The 24,985-nt window shown below is 37.8% G+C and overlaps 1 protein-coding gene across 3 annotated transcripts in view; it reads left to right on the plus strand.

The window, feature by feature from the left end:
• Positions 1–24,985, plus strand: part of WDPCP (WD repeat containing planar cell polarity effector) — a 156,040-nt gene that overhangs the window by 75,071 nt on the left and 55,984 nt on the right. For all 3 annotated transcript variants that reach the window (XM_082047436.1, XM_082047437.1, XM_082047438.1), the window contains exons 10-12: positions 7,501–8,110; positions 11,442–11,630; positions 14,366–14,489. In XM_082047436.1, coding sequence (XP_081903562.1) covers positions 7,501–8,110; positions 11,442–11,630; positions 14,366–14,489 — 923 coding nt within the window. The remainder of the gene's footprint in view (positions 1–7,500; positions 8,111–11,441; positions 11,631–14,365; positions 14,490–24,985) is intronic.

A 24,985-nucleotide genomic window follows, 5' to 3' on the forward strand; every position in this document is an offset into this window, starting at 1 on the left:
CTTTTCATTTGACCTCTCTCCACTAGCAGTCATCTTTGACTCATCTCTCTCCTCTGCCTGATATACACCTGCAGTTCTCAATTCCCCCTTCAGCTATGCTCAGTTACATACAAAAATTACTCTGGTAGCTAAAACATATGCTTGTTCTTTGTAAGTTTTTTCAACCTAGTCTCTGTGCCAGTTCAATGTTATGAAACTTCATCCTACTGACATTTCAGATCTTATTTCTTACCATGCCTTCCATATGTCCGGGTTCTGACAGCGACATTTCCATGCTTTTTGTTTCCTTGCCACGTCTTCCAGAAAACTCCCTAATACCAACATAGCAGTTTGCAATCTCTGTTTTCTGAGATTTTTTTTAGAGACTCATTTCTTCTAAGAAACTCACAGAAACCACTGTGTCAGTTTAAAGCTTTCTTCATTTCCTTTTATATGTTATAGGGAGATTTTGAAATTACAGCATTGCTCTACATCTTTCAGTACACCTTGTTTTATCCTTTTCTGCTTTAGATTCTAAATTGCTCAGGGCTGAGGCTGTCTAGTATAGTCCCAAGCACATCACTGGTGCTTAACACAGTAATGATAATAAGCATTCACTGAGCCTTTAGGCCTAAACTCATAATCCTTTTAATTTAACCCATATTGTAATATAAATATAAGAAAATTATTTTTAAAAGCAGAACTGCCAGGTTTAACTGTTCAGTTGCTTTCCCTTCTCTGATTCTTTGCCTTTACTTGTCTGTTTTAATTCTAAGATCTCTGGATGAAGTTTATTTTCCTGTATTTGTCAATGAAATACTAAGCACTGTGCTAGGGATATGGAAAACTTATATACAGATAACAAACTGTCTTGCTGGTTGTCAATTAGTCTGTTCCAGTCTTGGCTGGTCAGTGCTACTGTGTAGGGCTCAAGACACTGCCTGTATGCTTCCCCGTATGTATCTGTAACAGGTAACCTATGGTACTGTTTGAGGGTTTGTTTCTTGATTTCTCTAGTGTTCCTTATGGGCAGTAATTAAATTCCCGTGCATGGATGGAGGATGCCATAACTCAGCAATTCTAGAAGTAGCATCAGCCCCCAATCTGCTGTTAACTGAGGTGCATTTTTCCACTATAGGGTCTTGGAGGGGAACTTTAACTTAATGCCTTTTACTTCTGAGGGTCATTTGATAGCTTAAACGCGAGCAAAAATGTAGTTAGCTTTTCTAGACAGCTTCTAAACAGTTATTCTCTAGGTCAAATACAAGAATGTAGTGTTTCTGCGAGCATGCTTATTTGCCTCTCTTTGCCTCTACACCCTTACCATTTGTAGTGTTCCCCAGGTATAGACCTGGAATAAAAATATGCCATGCCGTTGTTATTCATGAAAGTAAATCCATATTTATTACAATATATTTGACCAATAATATGAATTTTGTCCCAGTAAATTATTATTGTCAACAGAAGAAGAATAAGAAGCATGAACTGATTCAGTTTGGAACATTTATCAAAAAAAGTGTAGTAAAATAATACCACCAACATTTTACTTGAAAATAGTAGTATCACTTGGATAAAACAGCAGTATTATCTAGACTTAAGAGAAAAGCAGGAATTGCTGAATGTCTAGCCTGTGAAGAGCTGTTGGGCATGTTTGGTTTACAAAAAATTAAACAAAGCCTGAGGAAATGAATGGGTGCTACCCACAGCTGTTCCGCAGTGCCTTGATGCTGACCTACAAAAACCACAAAAAGATCTGCCAGCTACTGACTCTCTTCTTGTTGTGGCAAAGGTAAATGGGGCACTTAGGTGATACTACTTCCTCCCTGAAATAATTTTCTGAGTGTTTTTTGCTGCCCACCAGAAGAGTGCTTATTAGGATGAGGACAGGAATAGCTCTGGGACAAGGCAACTCAACCCCTCATCATGGTAAATATCCTGTAACTACACATTCTGCATTGAGATGGTTCACCCTGCACATACAGACTTTGGGGTATTGTGTTCTTAAGCAGGTTTTCAACCTAACGGAGGAAATATATTTTGCATTTTAAATACACTATAAATTTTATTTGAATTATGCTGTACAGGTTTTTATTTTAACATTTGCTACTATTAAGGCTAAATGTAGGCATTATTCCTCTAAAACCAGGAAGAACTTTTTCCTCGCAAATCTTTGCTTGTTTTACTCCGTGTTTTTTAATGAGGTCAGTGGTTACTATGCCGAATGCTGTAAGATTTAGTGAAGAATCATCCCCTGAAGAAATAAGTGCTTTTCTCTTGGACATACGACTTTGCTTTGGTGTGCGACATACACTTATATACATGCATGCCTGTTACTGCAGGAATATTCGTCTGTTAAACCTTTGTTTGCTTTCTTGCATGCATTGGTTTCCTCCAGTAAACTCATCTATTCTCCAACTTATTTATTTAATTATTTGGGTTTTGTTTGTTTCTTCTTTGTTAAAGTACCAATGATCAAGGGTGGTTTTTAAATTGTCTCCCTGTGGAGATAATGCTGGTATTTTTATTTCAAAACCAGAAGAGGAATCTTCCAGAAATCATTTCAAACAATTTGCTATGAATAAATAGAATCTGATGTGAAATCATCCTTGGATTAAATGCTTTGAGAGAAAGTCATGTTAAAATCAACATGAACTTTATTCTGCAAACATAAATTAACAGGAGGTGATGGTGCAAGGGCTCATTTAATGCAGTATTTTGCATTTGTCTTTGCCATGTTTATTTTCACTCCATTTAGTGCCAGTGAGAATCACTGAAATTATACTTCAATCTTGTGGAAAAAATAATTTGCCTGACAGAGAATATTATTTTTCTCTCTCCCAAGAGATAATATTTAATAGTTATTGCTTCCACATTGTACCTCAAACTTGTGAAATAAACACAGCAGATCTTTCCTGAGTGAGCTATCCTACAATTACTGTATCACTCAGAAAAACGTCTACGGCGTGTGACCAAATAGCTGAAATACCTCTCGCATACATGTAGCAAAGAGTGTAAAATCCTTAATGTCACATTGGGTTAAGAGTTCAATGAATAATATGGGATAAAGATTATGATGATAAATTTTGAAAGAAAACAAGAATAAATGTTGGCTGAAGATCCAAATAATAAGGTAGCATGTGGGACTGTGAATACAAAGCAGCCAAATAAGTAACTTAGAGCCGGAGCCTTGCATTTTTATTTTAGCAATGTTTACAAATAGGGTTCATTTTCTTTCTTCCATCTTCATAGTGCTGTATTTAAAAGTATTTTACTCTAGTGTGCACTGTACTTCCTGCTCTACATTTCTAATTAAAGTGTTTGTTGTTATTTGGAGCCTCACTGCGAAATTAAATAAGCATTTTTTTAACATCCATAAAATAAATCAAACATTTTTCTCATCTGAAAGACACACAATTCAGTCACAGCAAGCTTATTTCTGTTTCTTTTGTTTTCTTTTTTTTATCTGCCTGGTAAGCCAATTTTCTGCTTAAGAACTACTGGTTAAAACTCTTATTTGTTTTGATATGTGGACTTTATCCTTTCCCAGCACTCTATGCAAAATACTTCAATTTTAAGTGTTCAAAGATTTGCACCAAGAAGAGTGATGCTGCCCATACAAGCTAGTGCAATTATGTCTTTCAAACATAAAATGAAAGAAAGTATTTTAACTAGCATAATTCAGGCCCCTTATTTACAAAGATTAACTGATCATTTTACTTGGATTGTTATGATTTCTGACTCTAAGACTTGAGAACTTCACAAATATAGTATCCTTTATACTGCTGATTAGCTGATGCTGAGCATAGGCCAGTACTGCAAGGGGAAAACAATATAAATGCGCGGTAGTGACATGTGCCTGCCACATTAATAAGGGAGATCTGCATAAATTATGTGGACAATAGTTAAATACATTTACTATATTTTTGTAGCATATGTCACGAAACTAAAAGGGACTTGTAAAATTTGTATATATATTATTTCTTTATTTTACAAAAAGTAATTGCTTTTATTTCATGCAAAGTACTACCAGAAATCTTCCCTGGAAATCCAAGGCTAAGTGCTTAGTCCAAGATTTGTGCAAAGCACTTAACACTGAACGGAATCATACACCCCGCCATGTGATATTATGGCTCTGTCTTTTGAGATCCACTGCCCTGTCCCCTCCTCCACAAGCCCTACAGTTGTCCTACCCACTTTGGAGGGAACTCCTCCAGCTTTTGCCTTCCCACTCCCCAAGCAAATGTTATGTTAGCTTAAAGACATATTGCTATTTTAATGTTCCCCTTTGGGGTTCCAGAGCACTACTGCTCACCAGAAAGGGATCCCAGAGGATTCCTTTAAATGGACTGCTAAAGCACTATGTGCACTACATTTACTAGCATGTGGTTACTTACCAGAGAGAAAAACAATTGGCAGGCATGGACTACCATCTTCTTAGAAAAAAAAAAAAAAGCTGTTTTGATCGTTAGACTTCTAATTTTTCAAAAGCATTATCTTAGTCTTATTAACATGTTTCTGTAGTTGTATGTCTCTCTGATTTAGTTTTCCAGTTAGCAGCCTGAAGAATTAAAAATAAAAGTCATTTCTGACAGAGAAACTAAAATCTTCCCACTCAGATGAAAGAGAATTTTTTTTTCCCCCTTCAGAGTGCCAAATACCAGTTATATTCAGCAAAACTGGAAACCAGAACAAAGAGGTCTCTCGGCTTGGTACTCTTCCTCCAAGAGGCACATGAGGCCACTGATGCATGAGAAGCAGCTTATCTGTTCCAATCTAAGGAGAAATGTTTCTCTTGTTTCCAGCCAGAATATGAACAGTGGTGTCCGGAAAAGTTTCCTTTAAGCCTAATTTGTTTAAACATTACATCAAAACTTATGTTTTGAAATGTAGCAAATAGTCTTTCTCTCCATGCAGGAACTTTTTCCTAGTTTAGAATTGTGTTACATACAGCATCCCCCCCATCCTAAACTTCATTTCAAGGATTTGCTCTCAAAATAATGTGAAGCTAGGAAGCTTCTCATCTCAAGGCTCATTAAATTAGCCTTTCAAAATGTAAGATTTTACTTTTTTTTTTTTTTAATTCAAATGGTGTGCAACATTTTGTCCCATTTTTGCTCCAACAAGCAGAACAAAATTATTAATTGGATTCTCTTTGCTTGCTGACTCTCAAACGATCAGACGACAACAGTTATTTTTCTGTGACTATTTCCATTGCTGTTTTCCAGCAGTCACTCCTATAGAATTGTAAAATCCATATTTCGCGTGTTTGCTTCTCTGTTATCTTAACCTTCAAGGCCAGGCTCTCTTCAGAATTTAATAGTGCTTTCAGTCTTTCATCTCTCATAGGCTTGATTATTGTGTGGATCTTCACGAATTTCTTGTAGCTTGTGAGGAGATGTCCAGAGAGGAACACTGGTTTTGGATCAAAATATGTAGATGAATAATGCAGTGCATTAAAACCTGCCACAGGAAGACAGAAATCTGAGTCCCAGAGGGCCTCAAGGCTCATTTCACTGAAGTTATGGAAGCTTTGAAGGCTTGCTTGGGCAAGATTTCTATTTCACATATTTGAAAGGCAGCTACCCGGGTCTCTCTACATACTCTTAGGGAAAACTGCAGAACAAACAATAGCATTTCACCTTGTCTTTATTTGGAGTTAGAAAGCTCCGTGGTCACACTAATCCTTTGTCCACAATAACCTCTTTTATGGGTTTCCTTGCTATGCAATTTAACACCCTAATAATCTACACATTTGAGCAGTTCTAATATCTGCACAGTAGCCGCTGTACATTTTGTGGGCATAAATTACTAGTTGCAAAGGTAAAGTCGTTGGTGAGGGAATGGTGGGGGTGAGAAAATGCTTTTGAAACTAAATAAGTAATTTAATCTGTTATTTCCGCTTTGGTATATGTTTTCATTGGTCACTACTCTGTTGAAATTGCCTTACTTGGTTTTCATAAGATGGATGCATTGCCTTCTCTATTAGGTGTTTTTTGCATTAAGTGGTTATTTGCATGTCCCTAACTGCTCATCTTAAAGTAACTAAGACTTTTTTATTAACTGGCAGCTGGTTTTCAGCCACAGAATTTCAACAGTCCTTTTTGCTTTCCTTTGAATGGGAAAACCTTTTTGCTGTCAAAATAAGTAAACTGTCAGAATGAAACATCCTTGAAAGTATGATCAACGTCCCAAATAATGTGTTTATAAATTCATCAGTTGCTTCTGAAGTCATGGATTATATGCCAAAAGAATCTTAATTTCTTATTCTCTTCCTTTGCAGGATGAAAAACTAAATTATATGTTCAGTTGATCTTGTGATCTGTGGAAATCAAGCTTAATCTGCTTTAACTTTGTGTGTGTTTCTGTTTTCCACCTGAAATTTCCAGATTTCATCCCTCACCCTCTCTCTGCCTTTTAATCACATTTGTTACCACTTTTGTGTAAATGTTACTTGCATACCACCTGGACTCAAAAGAAAGGGCTTCCAAAAGTAGTGACAGGTCAGCAGCTTTAGTTCCTGGTGTGAAGAATGCTGTGCATATACCTGAGGGTGGGGTTGGGCTGTTTGACATTTTCCTTTCGCTCTTTATTTCTGCATGAACAAACACCAGCAAGTTTCTGACTGATTTCTACTACTCTCATTCTTCTAGAAATGTTGGTTTTCTCTCACTTTCAGAGAAATAGCTTTCTATAACCTAATTCGTAACTTATTTACAGCTGGTGTTTCTCCCACAGTTTCCCTGCTTGAGTCCTGTACAACACCTCTCACTCAAAACCATGTGTTATAGGACATGGATCTTCATTGGTCTCCATCGTTGCCTACATCACTTTATGGTACTTCATGTGTTTCCACACTACAAATTCTTGTTCTTTGCCAGCTGCTGTCTTTGTATCATATTCTGCCTTTCTGTTGTTCTTGCAGTTCATTCAACCTTCAAGTACCCCTAAATGGTCCCCCTTTTCTGCTATCACAAATTAATTTATTCCGTATCTAAAGCTACATGACACCAAAGAACATCTACCATCTACTCATTTGGCAACATATAGTATACATTGTTTAAACATACCATTGTTTCTACCTCTACAGTGTCATCATTTCTGTTACCATGGCCCAGAGCAAACGATCAAAAATTCTCTATGTGTGATGCTCAGAGTAACCTATTAAAATTTTTTCCAGAAATTTTGGGATTTCTTTCCTACCCCACTTGTGAATAATCAGTTATTCTTTTGTATCAGTCAGCTGCTTGTTTCTCTTCTTACCAACACTGGACTGTCCCCTCTTTTATCGTTTATTCTGCTAATCTAGTGTATACTCTGGACAAATAAATATGGCTCAAACTACATTGGAGGGACCTTTTAAAAGTTAAACCAGTAGATTTTACAACTCCTTTCCTAAAATGCGTACTTGTTTTAGCTTACTGACCTGTGAGGAAGCATATTTGCAGCAGTGTATTTTTTAAATCATCAAAGAAAGAATAAATTGTCACAAATGACTACCAAAATATGTTGGATTCCTTTCAGGTTCTGAGTTACGTCCGTACAGAATGGGATCCACTTGATGCAAGCTTCAGCACTAATGAGCCTTATCAGGTTTACACAGTAGAGCACTCCATCTCCTCAGACAAAGAGCCCATGGCTGACAGCTGTGTCTACAAGTGTGTTAAGAACAAAATTCAGTGTACAGCAGTCACCAGAATACCACTACGATCCAAGGCCATCAGCTGTTGCAGAGACGTCACAGAAGACAAACTAGTCCTGGGTTGTGAAGATTTGTCAATAATTCTGTATGAAGCCTACAACCAAGTGACTCTGTTAGCCCAAGCAGAACTGTTGCCTACTTTAATAACCTACCACCCTTCCGGAGCCATATTCGTGGTTGGCAGCTCTCAAGGGGAGCTGCAACTTTTCGACACGGCACTGTCCCCAGTTAAAATTCAGCTCTTAGCACAAGACTATTCACCTGAGGCAACTCTGCAATTCAGTAAACACTTCGACGTGCCTAGCAGCCTCATCCAGATCCAGTGGGCTGCTCCTCAAGTTGCGTCTGCCAACACTGACAGCACAGATGTTCACGATCTTTTGATGGTTAGGTTTGACAAAGGACCCTTAGGAGTACTTCACTTTAAACTTGGTAAGTTACTGAGCACATCCATTCAACCTTGAGCTCTCAAGGAAACGTCTGTACCTCATAAGTTTTTTGTAGTTTGAAAACACCCTCATTTTAGACATATGGGACTGGAGCTGTAAAAGCACATAGTTCCAATCATATCTGAAGATCTGAGCCAAGGGGCTTATTATGTTTCATAACTACTTAGTGTCTTTTCATGTGGGGTCTGACAAAATGGGACCCCAATCTGTTCTTGGATCAGGGTCCCATTATGTTCCTTGCTACTCTAATAAAACTTAAAAATTTACTGTATTGAAAATTCTTTTGTTCTGTAGTATATTATTTTAGGAATTGTATTCAGTCTGAAGTAATACCCTTAACAAGCTAAAATAAGCTATTGTTATTAATAAGACAGTAGTGCTGTTTTCTTTCCTAAATTTGTGTGATGCAGCTGTCCTTTTCATTATAATGTATTTTTGTGTCAAGACTCTGTTCTTCCTGACTGCAGCAAATGAAATTACACCATTTCTTTCCCTGAAGTCTTTTCACACAAGAAAGAAGGTTTTTGTAACTGTCAGAGAAGTTTGGTCTCAGTTGATCTTCCAGGAGTTGTAAATAAAAGAAGTAGTAATAATACTAATTTTAGAATTTATATAGCACTTCTCAGTTTAGGTGTAAGGAGACTTTAAGACAGGAAAACCTTAACTATCTTCATTTTACAAACACAATAACAAGAAGCAGTAAAGGAAAGCTAAAAGGCTTTCCAAGAGTTGCACAACGAGTCAGGGGCTGAACTAAGAATAAAACCCCTGCAGTTGCTCATCAGTGAGAACTGTATTCATTCCATTCAAGTCAGGCAAGTTACAGTGGTGCAAGCCCACTGTGAGAGCTAAAAAAACAATCATGCTTAAATCTTCTGACTACCAAGCCAGTGTTTCAGCAGGGCAGACACCCATGTCAAATATACTCATCCGGGAAAATGTCAGCATTTTGCCCATTGTCTGTCCGAGGAAACAGGATTACCTTTGTCGATCTCTAAAGGAGGTTTTTATGATTCTTTTGTATAAAGCTATTGAGATCAGGAAGAAGCCTTTTTTCAAACAAAACCAAACCATAAAAAAACAAACAAACAAAAAACCCCAAAAACCCAAACAAACCAAACCAAACCAAAAAACTTGGTGACAGTAAGATTTGAAAATCTACTTTATTTCTTTACTGATTGAGACATGCATGTGCTTTTGTGGGGAAAAATCTTGACTAAAAGTACTGCAGACCTAAACATGTGAAAGGCTAAATTTGAAAAACTTAACTACGTATGCCACTGCAAAAAAGGTAAATTAATATAATAAGATGTTAGCAACAAAAAATGTTGGGTCTTATAGTTGTATAGTTTTATAAGAGCTAATCCAGATTATTACTGTTATCCAAAAATACTATTTTAAAACTGTTCACAAGTTATCATTTATTTGGAGATAATTCATCTGCATTGTGTTCAATGACAGGTCTAATAGTTGCAGAGTACCCCAGAACACTAATTATAACAGCTATTTGATGTTTTTGTGCATGTTGGCCATTAAAAAAAACCCTCTAAATTACCTCTTACCTGTCAAGCAGAAGGCACTCTACCCACATCTACCTTGCTTTGCTTCAGTCCTCCCTTGTGGGGTTTCTCACAACAGCTTTCCAGAAAACACAGCTTTTCCCTTGCTATCTTTAGCACATTTATGTTCTTATGAAGACAACCAGGCTCTCAGTGCAGGGATTTAGAGGCCTTTCCTGCTAATTGCCAGCTTGTAAACTTAATTGGACTGTCTCCCTGGGCGCCGTTCCTAAATCAATTAGGCAGTGAATTGGCTGCCACCTCTTTTTCCCAAGCAGGTTGCCTGGAAGCGCACCACCCAGGAGAAGTCAAGCATCCAAATGGGAAGATGTTGACCTCTACAGCTGAAAGTTATCACATTTTAAAATTTCATTCTGTATAATTACTGCAAAATCTCTTCTAGTGGGAAGGCAAAGCTCTCTCTATCCCTCCCTCACTCCTTCTTTGTAGTCTACTCTGCAAAAACATGTTGTTTTCTATTGCATCCTGGTTTTCAGCTTTACACCTCTTCTTCTCAGTTTGCCACACTATCAAGGTAATGCTCTGTTGATTAATTAGCCCCTCTTCCCAACCTCAGCAGTTTTTAGCTCTCTGCTATTTATGAAATAATGCAAATACAAATTATATGGAAAATATAGGGGTCCATGACAACAAAACCCAGACAGGCCTTGAGGACTGAAATAAAATCCATTTTTGAAATTCAGTTTGTTCCCTTTCTCATCAGAATTTTTTTCCTTAAAATTAGTTTTGACTATCTACATCAGAATATAGACTAAGAAAACAAAAAATTAATATTATGTTTTTATTTAAAGAGAGAGGAATAGTAAATTCTGATCTCACTCTGATGTCTGGAGCAGTAGTGATAAAGAATACTCTAGCACAGTGACCCAACCAAGCAAGAATTGCTAAAATGCTTTGTGTGGCCTGTGTCACATGATGATTTGGCTAGTCAGAGACAAGAAATAACATTACTCTCTGCAGCTTTTCAGTCACCTTTTCTGTTCAGAAGCTGGGACCTAAAAGTCACGAAACACTGAGAGTCTTTCAGTTTCTACTTTCCAGAAGGTACTGTAGATAAATCATGTTCTCATGGAGTTGCCAGTGTGTTGCTCATGTTTTTTTCCCCTATGGTAAGCATGTGCATGTGCAACTGTAATTCTGAGGTCCCCAGATGTTGATATCTTTCATTATATCCCCTGACAGAAGACATGCCTCACTTGGAGAATTTTGCCAAGCTAGAAGTAAGATCTGGAGCAACTGCAAGATGGAGAGTAATAGAGTAACTGCTTCTTTAAAGTCTCATCTGCTGTAGACTTGTACACATAGGTACATTTCTGTGAGACAAATGCTATTTTTTAGCATTGTCCCTCAGTGTTTCCCCATAGGAAGGAGGTGCTCTGAACATGGTTTTATTGCCTCCAATACAATAGTGATAAACTGGGAATAAGCTTTTTCTACCATGTTTAAACCAAAATTCATTACATTATGTTGTCACCAATAGGTGACAATAGCCACATTCACTCAGCCTCCTTGTGTGAAGTTCACTGGTGTTTTTTCTCTGTTGTGCAAAGCACCCTCAGTGTAACTATAACAAGATAAGAAACTGTCTCACATAAAAATTTAATAGCAAAACCCATTAACTTAAACTTTCTCATTTTAATCAATGCCAATTATTTTCAACTCTGCTGAAAAGTAGTCAGCTACTGTTTTACATACTCGTGACACTATCTTTGCTTTTACTGTTTCCTGTAAAAGGTGTGATCACAAGAGGACAGCTGGGTCTTGTGGAAATCATCCACCAGTACATTCGTTACGATGAAATACAAGAGGCAATTAATGTCCTGAACACCATGAACTGGAACACAATGGGTCGTCAGTGTTACGTATGCTTGAGTGCCATTGTTAATCACCTTCTTAAACAAAAACTTACACCAGATCGAGAAGGTAGGGGACTGATTATATTTTTAATGTATTTTTGTGGTGTCTTTGTAATTTGCGTGTGGGTTATGACAATATATTTATTGACTGTATAAAGAAGACAACAGAGGGAATCCAGACAGCCTCAAAGGTTATGGTACTTCATAATCAAATGTCATATGTAGGCAAGTCATTTCAATAAAATCCAGGTCAATGTGTTCACAGAATCACAGAATGTCAGGGATTGGAAGGGACCTCAAAAGATCATCCAGTCCAATCCCCCTGCCAGAGCAGGAACACCCAGATGAGGTTACACAGGAAGGCGTCCAGGCGGGTTTTGAATGTCTCCAGAGAGGAGACTCCACAACCTCCCTGGACAGCCTGTGTTGATTGTGTGTTAGTTCATTTGTATTAATGGTGATACTAAAATAATGCATATTTTAATATATATATGGTATAGGCATGACTAACTATATAAATCACTATCATATATATGCTGTAGCTTTATTACACTACATAAATTTAGCGCAAGTTGCAAACTAATGTTAGTTAATATAGGATTTAAATGTTTGTTATATATTCATGCTAAGGCAGCACCAACTTAAGGAGGAACCTTTTCCTGCAACAGGGACAAGAGATTTTAGTATGGTTTTTACGGTGCTTTTTAAGGGCCACTCTTTCATTACAAGATCCAGAAGCTCTGAATACCCTGTCCTCTGCTGCCTCCTTTAGGATTATAGCATTTGTCCTCACTGTAATCTTCTGCCCCCCTGCAGTAGTAGCTGGAGTCCCTTGCAAGAAGCGATGATTGAGCCTCCTCCCTGCTGAAACCTGGTGTGATGACTTCCTCTTGATTTGCTGTGTATCTTGAAACTCAATAGACTTCCAGATTCGAAGTGCCTTGATTTAGTGAAGGTGTTATCCTCCAGCCTAGCAGGCAGACAGCTGGGAACCCAGCATCTTTTGTAGCAAGAAAGAATACTTAGGATTCTGGTGTGTTTGATGATAGAAAAACTCCAAGGTGTCCTACATTGCTGCCAAGCCATCAGCTATCCCATTTTGGGGGATCTGATTCAAAAATTCTCTGCTTTGCAAACATAGCGTATCAATTCTAAATAAATCATGCTTTTAAAAGGACCCATGAAAAGAGCTGGTTTTGAAACTCTTGTAAAAATATGCACATTATAAATAGATGTCTGTGTGTTTCCCCCCATGCAGCCCCTTAACACTGTTTACAGCAGATGGAATTTTATTCTGTCCAGGAGTTATTCTGTAGGAATCTAGCAAATTCGGCATGGTAATTTGTTTTCTTTTTTATTAGCAAAACCCAGTGAAGCCTCTTATTTATAGCAATGGGGCAGTTATCTTTGAGATCTTTATTCTGCCTTCAACATCAAGCTGGGCTATCTAATGAATCTATAACTGTGCCAGTAGTTACTTGTATTCCATGTAGGTTGAAATATTTCAGAAGTACAAAACATGCTGTCAGGAAAACAGTGATGGCAAGAGAGTATGGCTTGTTTTTGCAAAGGTACTGCTGTATTCAATTTTAATCTAAATTGACTGCTGCTTTGAAAGAAAATACCTTCAAAGTTCAGCTTATCTTTCTGTATAGATTTAAGATAAAGCAAAACCTAATTTACTAACAGTTTGCCCGTGTTCCTAACACAGTGCTATTAGCACATTTAATGCCATCAAGCCTAATAAAATAAAATGTAACTATACTTGGAAATAAAGAATCATTATACAGAAATGGCTAGGTCAACCAAACATTAATAACCACAAATCAATGAGATTTTGTTTGCCTAATGAGACAATAGGTTATATTTTGCTTTTAAAGCCCATACAAAGTTCTGATCAGCTTTAGCAGTTTGCACATCCACTCTGAAAGGAGAACCTATACAGCAAATATATAGCAAGTTCTCCCTGTGAATTAAGAATGAGTGAAACATCTGTCAGTCATTTTGTTCTGCATATAAGGACTCATACTACATGTTAATGCTCAAGCAGAATTCATATAAGTATTATTGATCATCACATTTCCTTTCATTTAAGCATATGGAACACAAAAGTACACTGTGTATTTTCTTGTATTATTTATAATTTTGTGTTAAAAACCTGTAGAAAAATGCCTAAAAGCTCCAGCTGTGGAGTGTAACAGTCAGAAAGTATTTAAAGGAAAGGGAACTTCTATAGTAAAAGGGGTTTATTTTATTGATTACAAATGAGGTTATCCTGTTTCCCACCACTACATGCTGTAGGAGTCAAACCCTGAGGGTTTCTAGACCCATTTAAAGTTTTTTAAGAGCTGCAGGCTGAAGGAGGTTCCTTGGACCTCAAAGCCAACATAAGAAGGGTTCTGTCACCTGCTGACCTAGCATAATAATTCCTGAAAAAGTGAACTTCATTATTGTTTGTCTAAGAGGACAAAGATGATTTGAGCTAATTGAGAGCTGATCTTTACCAGACAAACTTGTTCAAACTATGTTACTCTTATGAGTCACTTTTAATTGTACGCTGCTGATGAGAACTTGATGTGTTATATACTTCTTCATCCTTTTGACAACTTTGTTGCTCAAAGTCATTGTCGACTCTGCCTCAAAGTGAAAGTTTATGTGCACATTTGTGTTTGTACAATCTGTCATATTTTAATTTCATCTGTCCTACAACAACATCTCATTTCATCAGTGTTTGAGGAATTTGACTGCAGACATGAGCAACCTGTTGTAATTGAAACATTTTCACTTGTTTGAACTCCACAGCACAGCTTGAGGCAAGCCTTGGAACCTTTTATGCTCCAACAAGACCCCTCTTGGATGCAACTGTGCTGGAGTACAGGGACCCAATCAGCAGATATGCAAGAAGGTTCTTCCACCACCTGCTGAGGTGAATGACAGTTTCAACTTCTATCAACTTAAAATTAATTGCATATTTCAATGACTGCCTGCTTTAATGTGGTTAACATTTTCCAAGAGGACCACCCCTGAAAAAAATGCATTCATTGTTACTGTTTGTTTAACTTGCACTTCATTCCTTTCAAGTACGCTATTGCAGATAAAATGCTATTCAGAGCTCTTCTATCATCAACACACTTAAAATGAATTACTCTTTCCCTTTTAGTTTGATAGAAAATAAGATAGAATGCTTCTGTGAGACTTACATTCACCAACTGCTTGCAGATTACCTGTTGAAAGAGCTTACAAACTTGGAAAAAACACTTGAGTTTAAATAGATGCGAGAATGCAAACGAATGGTGCATGGTCCAAGATGTTTTTGTCTTCGCACCATTAAAATCTGAGCATTTCATTATTCTTATCCTCATCTAGAAATTCATATTCCAGTAATTTTCAGTGCAGTTAAAATAAGAGGAGAAAATGAAATTATGCATTTGTCTGTAAGTTACATTACATTAGATAAGTCATAATACAAAATTCAGCTAGCATTTATAGCACAGGGTGTTTCAAAAAGATGGAGCCAATTTGAAATCACTATATCTCTGCAACCACGAACCACCCATGAATGAAACTCTCACCACTGGAAAGGGTGGGGCAAAGAGTTTCAAATGATTACTGCTTGATAACTCATTAAACTGTTTGTAAATTTTTGTGTAATTGTAACATGTTGCCATCATGAAATATGCTGCTTTGAAATTGGGTCCATCTTTTTGAAATACCCTGTACCTTGGTTTATTGCTATATTTTTCCTTCATAATAAATTAATAGCCTAAATTTCACTCAGTTATAAATATCAATATACAGCAGTTTAACCTGTTTGTGTGTTCAACCACAAATATAGCTGAAACATTCCCTCCGAGAATTATCCAGTGGGTGAAAATAAGAAATTATTTATACCTTCTGAATGATATGATGTTTGTAACACCTTGTTTTGGAGGACTGCAGATGGACATAGTGAGAAGACTTTCAGTGCACCTTTTTCAACGATTCAACCACATTATATGCATTGTGTGCATACGCAAAGCTAGGAACTGCAAGTTGCTTCGGTAGTACAGTGTATGCTTCTTTCAGATCATAAAGAGAAATATTTTATATTGTTTTCTATGTTTTGAGTGTGAATAGGACATCTTTCTGGTAAACAGGTCCATTCCAATGGGGAAATTATTTTAAATAGAAGAATACTTCAAATATCTGCATAATATACACCAGCCTTTCACTGGAGATTTCTTAATGGATGTAGCCACAATAGTGGGTGCAAACTCCGCCTTTCTCCTAGAGACCAGCAGGGAAGATGTGTTGCTGCCATGGCCAGCTGCAGTGGCAGTGGGCGGATAGCCTGTAGAGGACAGATGCGGAAAGAATTTCTCAGAGATTGCTGAGAGGTGTGACCATGGTGCTTTTACATCTGCAAGAGAAAGGTGTATTCCCTCTGACTCAGGATTGGCTTCCAAATGCCAGCAGGCATGCAGAGGCATGGGGCCCTGGCTGAGCTTTCAGCCCTTGGGGCTGCTGAACACAGCTGAAGCACTGACTCAATCCCCCTTGAAAACAAGAAGCTTCAGTGTCAGAATGCTGCCTGGACAGTATGTGGCACAGACAGGAGGTATCTCCCTGTGTCTTTTACCTCCACTGTAAAGCAGTCCTTGAACAATCTGCTGGTTTTGCAGTTTTGGGAACAAATGTGTGTTATTTTGCTCTTTCCCTGTTGTCAAAGGGATTTGTATTCAACTGAATCAAATTGATAGGATCATGTGATTGCTGCAGAACAGATGGTAATGCTTAAAGCTTATCTGAGAAGACAATCTAAGTACAAATGAAATGTTCAAAAATGGGAGATTTATCTGATAGAAAGCAAGGAGATGATGTCCAGAGCTGATCTTTATTGTATTAAAGTGTCTGTGCCTTAATTGGTGTTTATTTCCTTTTAGATGTCTTCTTAAGTTACTAGAATGATTTGAATGTAGGCTAAGCAGAGAGTACTATACATTTGTTGGAGGAATGGTAAACCATGGTTCTGGGTAGGAGAATGCCATCTAGGCATGATGCAATGTCTAGGAGATCATATGGAGGCACAATGCTTCACTAATTCCTTCAGCCATGTTTGTCAGAGACAGCAACAGTATCTGGCTATCAGGAAGGCAGCAGTTTAAATCAGTTACATGCTCTCTATCTTAACCCTTGTTATTTGATTTATCCACTTTTTTACCCGTATTCAATTAACACCAAATACTTGCAGGCTAGTTACAAATAGTTAATGATTCTCTTCAGAGTGAATTTGTGTTACCGCAGATGTGTCTGCATGAGCAAACAAGAAGACTTGAATGCAGATGCACCGTACACTGCCAGTGCCAACTTGAGGCAGCACTAGGGGACATTTGTTGCTCTCTTGTGAGATAAAAGCAAAGTGATCACTTCATACTCTATTGCAGCAAACAGAGGAAACTTAGCGCTTCCTAATTTATGTGCATAGTAAGTATAGCTGATATTCAAAAATATTTATTGGAATAGAGTAGGGCCTTCTACATTTCCTTTGAGATTCCGCAAAAGCAAGCAGCAGATACACAGAAGTTAAACCTAGAGAATAAGGAGCTGAAAATACACAGGGAGAAACTCTGAAGTGGGGTCGGAAGAGTCAGGAAAGTAGAGTGAGGAGCATGAGACAAGGAATTGGGCATGAAGAATTTAAAGGAGGAGATGGGAACATACAGAGTCCTGAAAAAGGGCAGAGTGGGAGTTCAGAGCAAAATGGGGGAAGACAACTTAAGATATATATGATGGGCCGTGGAGGAGACCAGACGTTTAAGGTATGGACAGGAAAGGGCAGAGCCTTTCATACAGGATTAAAACACTTGAATATTTCAAGGTCTAAGTCTGAAAAATATTCATGTAAACAAAAGTTTTCACCCCTCTCTCCACCTTTCTTTTAAATGCCACACCAATCTGCCTTAAGCCTTTTCTAGAAGGACCCACTCTTGGGAGAGAAATATTAATTTATTCTACATGCTGAAACAATCTTTGACCTGCCTGCTGAGTCTGCCAAAAAGGTGCCAGTTATTGTTGTACGTTTTAAGATGTGTCTGTGTTTACTAGAATTGAGAAATACAGTTAGCTTTTCAGAAAGGCAATCCTCACCTGGTAATAATCATGCACCAATGATTTTAATCTCTGCTGTAGGCTGAAAGGTTGTATATCCAGTTGCAAATAACTGGAGACATCTATTTTCACATTACCAGTGAGATTATAGACTAGCTATTTTTCTACAATCAAAGAGATCAGTTTCTAGAAAATTCTGAACACTGAGGTGGTAGGTTCCCTCTTCTAGGTATCAGACACTTTAGAAAGTAGATGCTCCATCATAACTGGCTGTATTGCAAGTATAGGTTAGAAAATGTTGCTGCAGCCTGAGCTGGGCCAAGGAACACTGACAGCATAATCAAAATAGACTGCAATTAGAAGGAAGGAAAATGCCATGTAACATGTTTGACGCAGCCATGTTACTTGTATCCATCATTATAAAGGCTAAGTTCTTAAATTTGCACACCACGCATCATCTCCAGCTTCCACTAAAATATAAGCTTAGAGCTTTGCAGGTATAGGCCTTGAATATAGAATATGGAATACCTCCAAAAACAGGCGTTCAGTATACAAAATTAAAATTAAAGGCCTCTTAATTATATGCCTGGGATCCATTACAAGAAGATTTATGGAATGAATAATTATTTTCACTTTAAATTCTTATCTATAATTAAAAAATACAGGAACTGAATTACAAGTATAGAAATATATCTTAGGTGTTCCTTGCCACTTGAGCAGCATTCCAGTATTTTATTATGATGTCACTGCTTATAATAATATAATGCATTATATCATTATGTAAAATGTTGAGCAGAGGTGGATTTATTAGGAAGCCTTGGGGAGCTGTAACCTCCTTGCCCCAGCCTTTTGTTGAGTGCCACCTACTCAGTGTATTTATGTAATGGGGGAGTGGCTGCACCACCTCCTGCCTCTGTATAACAGCCTCATCTACCCGTGTACAGAACATGGAATGGGATGGAATAGTTTCTTACTCGTTAACTATGGCATCGCCGACTCATGGCTTTGCTTCACTCTGATCAAGCATTCGTAAGTTATACTTGTCATGTTTTCTAATGCATGAAATTATCTACTTTGTTTGACACACACACACACAGACGCGAACACACGCCTGCTCTGTTTTGTTCAATTTTTTATGTCTCTCTCAGACAGGCAGTGAGAAAGTAACGTAGCATGAGCTGGAGGTAAAGGCTGGGCTGGCAAGTCTGAAATGCAGCTCAGGAGTTATAGAATTGGAATGCAGCCACAGCTCCATGTTTCTGCTGTGTCCTTTCCTCCTTTGTAATTCTGTCCTTGTGTTTGTGAATCCTTGTATGGAGCCATTTCCAACAGCCATCTGTTGGATGGCACAGAGTGCCATAAATCTTCCAGTTTAAGGATTTTTTTGCTTTTTTTTTACATGGAAAAATACTAAGATGCAAAACCATTAGGACCTTTCTATCTGATAATTCCATTAAAATAATGGATTTTTTTTCTTTCCCATAGTTGAAATATATTTCCCTACAAAGCTCTGTTTTAAATAACAAGATAGTGCATTTGCTTCTTTCAAGAGCAAAGTGCAGCTGTCGTCACATTCACTGGTAGGATTTTGGGTGGATTCATGAAAGATTCTCCTTTGTCTGAATCAAAAAATTAAAACCTCTGCCATGTTTTTACTGTTACTGTTTTTACTCCTTCACAAATCTTCTTCAGAAGTGTTGTGTACTCTTCCCAGTCTTCAGTGTAAGATGCGACTGGTTAAATGCAAAGAAGAATCTACCCACATGTTGGGCAGAACATTCATAAAGTGGTATGACTTTACACACAGAACTTGATAGAACTCCTTTGTAAATAAACACTCATGAAGGAGATAAGAAAGTAGGTGATCACTGGCATCAGGGGAGGTCTGTTTCCAGCCAGGACTGATTTTTATGAATCACTTCACTGTTCAAGAGTTGTGAAGTGTACTGCTATACTACCTGACATCATGCCTTGACACAGTCAGTTATCACTTAAGTCCAAGACAACCTTTGAAAAGCTGAAATAAAGCTCTTTTGCCCTGTGGGTGCATCACTTATGCAGTACTAACTACCCCTTGGTAAGCAGGTTTCTGTATCACTACACTGCAATCTGCAAAGTAGATATTCACTGTGAGTCTTCCATCCTAAAAAGGATTCTAAATCAAAGGTGAGAAAATGCCTCAACGCCATAGGACTCGTTCCCAATCCCATCTGCTGCCAACTGTATGGAACTGAGGGACAAGAGTGAGCAAAGAGCTTTTATGATCCTTTTTAAGAGCACCCTAAAAGTAGAATCTATAATTAGATTGGTACATAGTGTGTCACAAAATATGTATAAACATTAATGATGACATGATTCAGGACTAAGAATGTCTTTTATATTCATAAGGTAACCTATTAGGCATTAAATTATGCCTTCAGATAAAATGACCACTGATGTCAGTCAGGTTCTCTGTGGTGGCCACATGAACAGAATTCATCTCTATAGGAGTAAGTTCAGTAGCATCATTCTGACTAAAGTAGCACCTTCTGGAGAGGACTTTGAAGAGTCATTTTTTGTCATCTTGTGAAAACGATCAAAACGAAAGGTTTTCATGTTACCTCGACACTGATAAATGAGAATTTAAATTGCTGTGATGGAACTGCACATGAAAAGATTCCCCTGGTCATGCTTCTTGACCTGTTTTAGAAGCAAGAAATAAAGGCACCTATTTAATGGAACTAGATTATTTTTGCAGTTAAAGAGGTTAAATATCTCAGGAAAAGTTTAGAATATCGCTGCTTCAGTCCTATGTTGCTGATGATTTTTTTCTTAATCCAGCTCCACAACAGTTTTCAATTTCAGTCAGATGCTTTGATGCCACAGGAATGGCTCCAGGATTTAATTCTCTAGTGGTGATTACAATGTAAGAAATATTGAGCAAAATATCGGGGGAAGTGGTGAACAAATGACCTGACATAATTGCTTGAGAATAAAATCCCGTAAAGATAAACCACAAGAAATCTTTGTCAGAGATTTGGGCAACGTCTTCTGCTGAACCTAATGGGAGACATTGCTCGGAGCATGGGAAAAATGGCCCCTCCCGCACACTTAGAGCAGTCCCAGAGCTCCCCTAATTTGGGGCCATTTCCCACAGCCACCAACAGATGGCTGTTTGGTGGCCCAGAGTGCAGTAAGTCCTCCAGTTCTCTGCTGTGTTCACACACGTGGGACTGCACGACAAAAAAGGAACTCAGAATAGCTATGCTGGACTAACGTTCCTTGTGCCAAGGCTATTCCCTCATGCTGGTTAATCTGACTTTGATATTGCTACTTTTAGAAACTGAGCCCACATAGAGACCGTTGTTTTGTTCTGTTGTGTAACTGATAATCTGCCCTCATAAGGTGGCTTTTTCCTGCTGTACCAGTTGTGCAATTGCCCTGAAATCTGAGGGGCTTTAGGCATCTCTTGACTGTAGATATAATGCAAATATACCATATTCTTGGAGAAACCTCAATAAGTTATTAACAACAGATCTCTGCTCTTGAGCAGCTGTAGTAAGTCAGCCTCAGCTTTCTTTTGCAGGTCATCAGTTACTCCTTCCCCATCAACTCTACCTAATGGTATCTCCTTCTGGAGTGACACTCAAACATCCCTTCTTGAGGTCCTGACCAAGAACCTGAATTTAAGATATTCTTTTTGTCTTGCAGTCTTTCCAGATTGATTCATGTCTCATCTCTTTACCAAGATACTTTTTCTCCATTCATCTTGAGAGTCTTCCTGAGCCCCCACCATTACACTTTTCTGTGTATGAACCATCTGACAATAATTCTGTCTTAAGCTCAGCGCGTCAGAACAGAACATGGTTTGGCAATCTCTAACCCATTTGTCATGTGTGCAAAAAAAAATTTGTTTGCCTTCCTCCCTAAAGAGTTTTGGTTTTTCTGACTTTTCTTTCACTTCTATCCAGTACCCTCCAGGAAGAGCTAACTGAACAGTAAGGCAGCCCTAAGCTTCCTATCTTCAAATGCAGAGCTCCCTTATATGGTTGTTCAGAACCAAAGAGCCTGCTAAGGGAAGGATACCATAAGTTAAATTTAGAACAAAAGTCAACAATAGTCAATTGTCCAATAAGTGGATGTAGTGTCTTAGGAGTGCAGCTCACCCCTCCTGACTTAATAATGTAGAATGTAAATGTCCTACACACTCATCTGAGATTCCTCTGTAGTTAATATAAAGACTTGAGCACCCAAAGGATGAGTAATCCCATTGAAGGGAGATGTCTAAGATAAGCCTGAAGAATCAAACATCAGTACCTATCCCTATCAATTAACTATAAAGGGAGCCTACCTGATTAGCTTAAATTAGCCATGTAAAGATGAGCTGTTTGAAGATAAATGGAATGATTTGCACTGTAAATGTCTAGCTCCTGTATCACATTATTACTGGCCAGTTAACAGAAAGATCTTAGATGCTCAGAGGTAGTTTCTGTAATAGAAATAGAGAGACACAAAGACTAGCAAAAATATATGAAGAAAGGTTTACAGAAAGACACAAAAAGCAGATAGGCGTGCAGATGTCTTTAAAAATCCCCTTTTGACCAGTTGGCCAGGATAGGAGAGGATGGGGATGTTTCTTATTTAAACTTATAACTGTTGAAGTATCAGTAAAAGAGGCTATATTGTAGATAGATAAACAGTAATATATGACCAACACTAAATAAAATTAATCTGGGATTTCTAAAGATAGCGAAGTATAAAATAGCTGAAATAGACACTTATTTAGAATGACCTTAGCACCTGAGGACAGGAACATGGGAAATATGTCAGTTTTCAAAACACAGTCTGCAGAGACATTGAAGACCTATAGCCCTGTAAATTCAACCTCCCTACCAGTGAAATTAGTAAAAACTATAGTAAAAAAATTGCAAACATACAGACAAATACATTGTATTGGGGAAAGTCAGCAGGATTTCTGTAAAGGCAAGTCAAGTCAGCAGTCATGTTGGTAACAGATTTCCAGCTGCTACTGATGAAAATTTGATCATTGAAGACTTTTTTGGAAGACTGCCCATCAAAATATCTTACAGAAACTAAGCTGCTCTAGGATAAGAGGGAAGCTTCTCTTTCTAAGATAAATAGTTTGTTAAAAGGTAAGAAACAGAGTAAATTGTCAGTTGTCAATGGAGGTCACCAATGGAAATTACAAGTACAGCAGATCATACCCATGAGTAGCCTGGCAAAGGAGCAAACAGTGAGGTGCTAGCATTTGCTAATGATACCAAATTATTAAGACTAGTAAAGACAGGGCCCACTGTGAAGAGCCGCAAAAGCACTTCGCAGAACTCGGTGACATCGTGTCAAAATTGAAGATAACATTAAATGTAAAGAAATTCAAACTGAAGCACATGGCAGAGGTGACTCCTAACTTCATGTATAAAATGACGGAGTCTGAGCTTACCATTATTCTGGAAGAATAATTTGGCTTTATAACTCTACATCTATAAAATAGTCCGCTCACTACACAGCACAAGTACAGAAAGCAAATTGAATGCCAGGAATTCTTAGAAAAGCAATAGAAAACAAAACAGTGAACTTCAGTTCACCTGAAGTTTGTGTTAGGGAGAAAGAGCACCATAAGTGACTGCTCACTTCTAATACAAAAACTAGGGGTTGTCAAGTAAAGCTAGCACATGGCAGTTTCAAAATGTAGTGATTCTTCACTTAACATATAATTAAAATATGAAGCCTCTTACCACGGGATGATAAAATTGTGTATGAGTTGAAAGGCAAGGTTCAGGGAAGAGAAACACACTGAGAAGTACCAACATAGAAACCACCTCTGGCTCAGGAAATCCCTGAACCACAAATTGTTGGAGACTAGGAGACTACTTAAGGAAGCATCACCATATGCTTGCCCTGTTCTTATATTCCTTCCTGGGCACCTAGCCATTGGCAGTGTATTGGGTTAGATGTACCTTTTGTCTGAGCGAATGGTCATTCTTATGTTTTATGCTCTTATTCATGATGCTGTACTGAAGAAGCCTAACATACTCATTAGATTTTCATTTGCTCCCTTGACTATGTGCCAAAATTTGTACTATGAAAGTTATAGAGAAATTGGCTCTTGTGGCTGTATTTGCTGTAATGGAGTTCTTATGTGTGGGAATCTTTTGAGTATTACCACTGCATTATTTTATTATAAAGAAATAATACTGGCTATCGACAAACCTAGATAGATAAAATGAATATACTGTAATGGACCTGCAACTCAGCAAGTCATTCAAGTTTTGACCATGCACCATGACTTCATAATTAGATATTTATCTTCAGCAGCCAGCTTTAGAAAATATTGAGCTAATGTATTTTCTCTGGGAAGTCTTAGCACTAAGAAACCCACATCTTATACAATGTCAGGCATGAGGGAGAATTTGCCCTGTACCTTCTGGAAAGTTAAGGAGGAAAAGGGCCTGTTCATCTTAACTTCAGTACCAAATTTCCATCTGCTGCAGTTTGAAATTGCAAAAATAGTACACATATACAATAGGGATTTATTATAGAGGCAGCAACTCATCCTTAAACATTGCAATGATACTGGGCCTCTGTTACAGAGCTGCCTTCAGTGTGTAGACATGCTGATATGTTCAATCAATAAAATCCAGCTTTCAAGACATGCTGTTAAGTTTACATGATCACCAGAGTAAGAGGGGTAAAGCTGGAAAAGAAGAAGAGTGAAGCAAATTAATGCAATAAAGGCTAGGAATTAGCAGACAGAGTTGAGTAAAATAAATGTGAAACAACAGGTGTCACTGACTCTTATCAATATTTTTAATTAACATCTATTTTTAGCCCAGAGTACTTTGGAAGAGTATGTTGGAGTGTGTCTGCATTTAAAGATAAAGATAGACTGTCGAGAAGTTACTGAGTAGTAAGGGGTTGGGGGAATTGAGAGGTTTGGGAGGTGGGGGAGGCTGTTTTGGCTGGGTGAGTGTTAGTTGCAGCTTAAGAAAACCTGAAGGAAAGCCACTATGGTAAAATTGCAAGGTAGGTAAATATTGCTATGGCAACAAAATATATTATCTTGAAGGAAAATGAGTATAAAAAAGGAAATACAGAGTGTGGGAAATACAAAGGAAGTACACACTACGAGAAAAGACTGAATCTAGTTTAAAAATAAACCATTATTGTTTAAATTTCTATAATAATAATTTATAATTGTGATAAATTGCAGTTCCCCAGACTTTTGTAGCACCTACTATTGAAAATTTCAGAGCTCTTGACAGACATTAAAGAATTATGCTGCACAGTAGGAGAATGTTGCTTTTGCACCCAACAGTCATCCTCTTCAGTGGCCAA

The sequence above is a fragment of the Streptopelia decaocto genome (genome assembly GCF_964273445.1).
Source record: "Streptopelia decaocto genome assembly, chromosome: 3".
Lineage (NCBI taxonomy): Eukaryota > Metazoa > Chordata > Aves > Columbiformes > Columbidae > Streptopelia > Streptopelia decaocto.